Source organism: Chenopodium album, chromosome 9 (genome assembly GCF_948465745.1).
Source record: "Chenopodium album chromosome 9, dcCheAlbu1.1, whole genome shotgun sequence".
NCBI lineage: Eukaryota > Viridiplantae > Streptophyta > Magnoliopsida > Caryophyllales > Amaranthaceae > Chenopodium > Chenopodium album.
In genome coordinates, this window is record NC_137842.1 from 25,395,949 (window position 1) to 25,400,091 (window position 4,143).

At 36.3% G+C, this 4,143-nt stretch overlaps 1 protein-coding gene across 1 annotated transcript; it reads right to left on the minus strand.

Annotated features, from left to right (window-relative positions):
- Window positions 1-2,758: 2,758 nt before the first annotated feature.
- On the minus strand, window positions 2,759-3,433 carry LOC145557549 (uncharacterized). Its single transcript, XM_081618724.1, has 2 exons — window positions 3,185-3,433; window positions 2,759-3,046 (listed from the first exon to the last, which is right to left on the minus strand). Exons 1-2 carry the CDS (start codon window positions 3,431-3,433, stop codon window positions 2,759-2,761), a joined length of 537 nt encoding a protein of 178 aa, XP_081474850.1.
- Window positions 3,434-4,143: the final 710 nt, after the last annotated feature.

The following is a 4,143-nucleotide window of genomic DNA, read 5'->3' on the forward strand; positions in this document are numbered from 1 at the left end:
AATGTGTTTGACTTTCATTCAATTTAAAAAGCTATGTTTGAATGTGTTTTACTTTCATTTGATTCAAAAAGCTTTGTTTGAATGTGTTTGACTTTCATTTGATTCAAAAAGTTATGTTTGAAAGTGTTTTACTTTCAATTGATTCAAAAAGCTCTGTTTGAATGTTTTTTACTTACATTTTATTCAAAAAGCTTTGTTTGAATGTGTTTGACTTTCATTTTATTTTTTATATTTTTTTTGGTAAGTAAGTAATTGTATTGCTAACAAAACAGATTTACAAGTATACAGAAAAAAAAGCCTGACAGGCCAGGCTAGCTCCACCCTACACTAGACCAAAATTGGCCACACAGCCCCCTAGGATCCTATCCCCTAAGATTCCACCTTCTAGGAGGGTTTCACCCTAGGGGAAAGAAAACCAAGCTCACATAAGTAAACTACTTCCTTCTAGGAAGGCTACAGAGTAAAACTGAACAACAAGCAATAAAGAATTACCCTATATGGCTTCTTATGCTATACAAGCATTTACAATTATCCCTACCCCACTTATCATTTATTGTTTGTTGAATTCTATTGACAAGCTCTCTTCCTGTACCTTATAAAAGGACTCTAGGATGAATAACAGTAGTCTTCCAGAAAGAATGATTCCTAGCTACCCAGATGTGATAGAATGTTGCTATAAGCATAGTTTTGGCAGTTTATCTTATTACAGTATTCAGCATCTTCCTCTGCCAATGCTTCAAAGGTCTTCTGAGATCAAAGTTGACTTCCACAATTCTATGCCAAGTAGCCAAAATTTGCAGACGTTTCTTACTATAGCTGCATTCAAAAAACAGAAGAGAATGGCGTTCCTCTTTTTCACCACAAAGTAAGCAAGCACTATCTAAATAGCAACCAAATTTCTTCAATTTATCTCTAGTTCTGAGTTTTTCTTGAGCAACCATCATGGCTCTAAAGCAATGTTTTGGAACATTCAGCTTATTCCAAACCCATTTTGCCCAATCTACTTTATCATAAGCACCTCTCAATCATCCATAACAGTCAGCAATTCTGTATTTTTTGCTCATCCAATTATTCTCAAAGAAACCCAATCTAAGTTCATTCTTCAGTCTGCAAATGTTTTCCAGCCCCACCCAGCACTAGGCTTGGGCTCATAATCCCACCAATCTCTACCTTTAATAAAAACTTAATGAACCCATTTTACCCAAAGAGTATCAGTTTTCTTTGCTATTTTCCATACATAAGCACCTAGGGCAGCTTTATTCCATTTATCACAGTCCCTAACACCCAAACCCAAAGCATTCTTCTTTCTACAGATCCAATCCCAAGCAATGGGAGGAATTTTATTCATGGTAGCTCAACCTGTCTAAAGAAAAGCTCTGCACAATTGAGTAATTCTATTAATAACACCTTTTGGCAACAGGACACATTGAGCCCAATAAGTATGTAAACTCATCAAAACTGAATTTACAAGAGTTACCCTAGCTGCATAGAACAGGTTTCTACTAGACCACTAAGTAATCCTAGCAAGCATCTTATCAATAATACCATCAAAATTAGCATTCCTTAGATATTTAGAATTGAGAGGGATGCCTAAATATCTGAATGGCGCTTCTCCTATAGTAAAACCTGTCCTGTCCAAAATTTTCTGCCTTTCCTCTTCCTTGACATTACCAAAATAAATTGTTGTCTTGTCATTATTTGCCTCAAGACCAGAACAATACTAAAAAAATTTCAAATCCCTAAACAACAAATCTACATAATCACTATCACCATGTGCAAACAACATAAGATCATCAGCAAAAACAAGATGATTCAGCTTCATGTTCTTGCACCAGTAATGGAACTTGAAATCTTTTTTCTTTCCAATCTTCTTAAGTAACCTAGTTAGATATTCCATCACAATCACAAATGGCAAGGGAGATAAAGGATCAACTTGTCTTACACCCCTTTTCCCTTTAAAAAAAGCCATTCACACCTCCATTTATCATAAGAGAGAAAGCAGGTGTACTCACACATTGCCTTATCCGATTTATAAATTGATCTGGGAATCCCAATCCATGCATCATATCCTGAATAAAGCTCCAGTGAACAAAATCATAATCTTTTTCAAGTCCACCTTAATAGTGAACCTAAGAGAGAATCTTTTGTTGTTTTAATGACTAAGCATATCCTGACAGACAAGGATATTGTCAAGTATTGATCTGCCTTGAACAAAAGCTCCCTGAACCTCATTTATCAAGCTAGATAGAACTTCCTTCAATCTCTCACATAACATCTTAGAAATCATCTTGTACGCAACATTGCAGCAGGCAATTGGTCTAAATTGAATGACCTGATTTGCCCTGACAATCTTAGGAATCAAAGTGATCATGGTAGCATTTAACTGTTTAAGCAAACAACCATTATTTAAAAAATCCAAGACAGCATCAGTGACACTCTCACCCACCATACTCCAAGCAGATTTGAAAAATTTGCTAGAGAAACCATCAGGACCTAGAGCTTTGTCATCTTTAATATGCCACAAAGCTTGTTTCACATCCTTGCTTGTAAAGGATCTGCAAAGATGCTCCTTATGAGAGACATCCAAAATAGGCCCTTCCTGAATTACAGACTGACTAATATGCCTTCTAGCAGCAGACTGAGTCCCTAATAGACCTTGATAGTACTGAACAAAAGCATTTGCTATCCTATCTGGATCTCTAACAAGCTCACCATCCCTTTTCATAATGCTACAAATTCTATTCAATAGCCTTCTCCTTTAATGCTTACATGCATGAAAGTAAGCAGAGTTAATATCTCCATCTTTAAGCCAATGAAGTTTAGCTTTCTGCTTCAAATAACTATATCTAGCATCATGAGCAACCTTGAAAGCCTTTCTAGCTTCAATCTCTAGAGCAATAAGATCCTCATTCATTGGATCCATATCTAACTTTTGCTGAATGTCTTTTAAAGTTACAGCAGCTAACGCTTCCTTAGTTTCAATACAGGAAAAATTATCCATTTTCTCTTTCAAATTCTTCTTCATATTGCTCAATTTTTTAACAATCTGAAACATTGGAGTTCCTTGAACTTAGTAATTCCAAACATCTTTTTTCCACCTCAAGAAAATTAGGGGCGTCAGTCCAAGAATTAAAAAACTTAAAAGGCTTTTAATTCCATCCTTACCACCATGCATTTGCACAACACAAGGACAATGATCCATAAGCCCTTCAGGCAAAAAAGTATCCACAATATGCTGATACTTGTTAAGAAATTCATCATTAACAAGAACCCTATTAATCCTAGAACAGACCCTACTTCCCCCCTCTTGCTTATTACTCCAGGTAAAGAAGGAACCAGCTGTCTTGAAGTCACATAACCCAGTATCCCTAACACACTGCCTGAATTGATCCACTTCAACAAAACTAACAGGTGATCCAACTCTCTCATCCATATTCAGAACATTGTTAAAATCACCTCCAATAATCCAAGGATCTTGTATGTTCCTGCTAAGACCAATCAGACAATCCCACTAATCCTTCCTCTAAGTTCCCATATTCATACCATACACCATGGAAACCCAAAATCTATGACCAGAAGCTTTATGCTTAACAAGAGCATGAATTACTTGAGTTTCCACAACAATATTATCAACATCAAAGACCTCAAGAAACTAAATGAACCAAATTCTTCCATTAGGGTGCTTATTATGATTCGTAATAATGGCCCACTCACTCCCAAAGTTGGTGAAAACCTTTGCAAACTTCTTAGCTTTCACCTTAGTTTCAAGGAGACCAAACAAGCCAATACTATGTTGTCTTAAGAACCACAAGACATCACAGATTTTACTAGCCTTATTTAGTCCCCTTACATTCCAAAATTCACAATTTTCCATGGAGAGTGAAGGAACATTCCCCCCTATCCCATCTTCCAAAGATAACACCCCCTACAATAATTTCCGTCTATTTTCGACGCTTTTAACGCCTATTATCGACGCAAAAAAGCGTCGAAATTTTATTTCTCGACGCTTTTCGTGAGTCGAGAAATTTGTAGGACACTGAAAAGCGTCGAGAATTTCGACGCTTATTTACGTCCAAATTTTTATACTAAGAATCCATGTTTGGATTTTTCGCGCAATTTCTAAAAGTTTGTGACGCTTTTTCA

Bases quoted from the DNA above. Each gene is read 5' to 3' on its own strand.
- LOC145557549 (XM_081618724.1), bottom strand. From the start codon at position 3,433: ATGGATGAGAGAGTTGGATCACCTGTTAGTTTTGTTGAAGTGGATCAA. The intron at 3,047-3,184 runs GTTGTGCAAATG...CCAATGTTTCAG, and splicing joins TTATGGATCATTGTCCTTGT to ATTGTTAAAAAATTGAGCAA.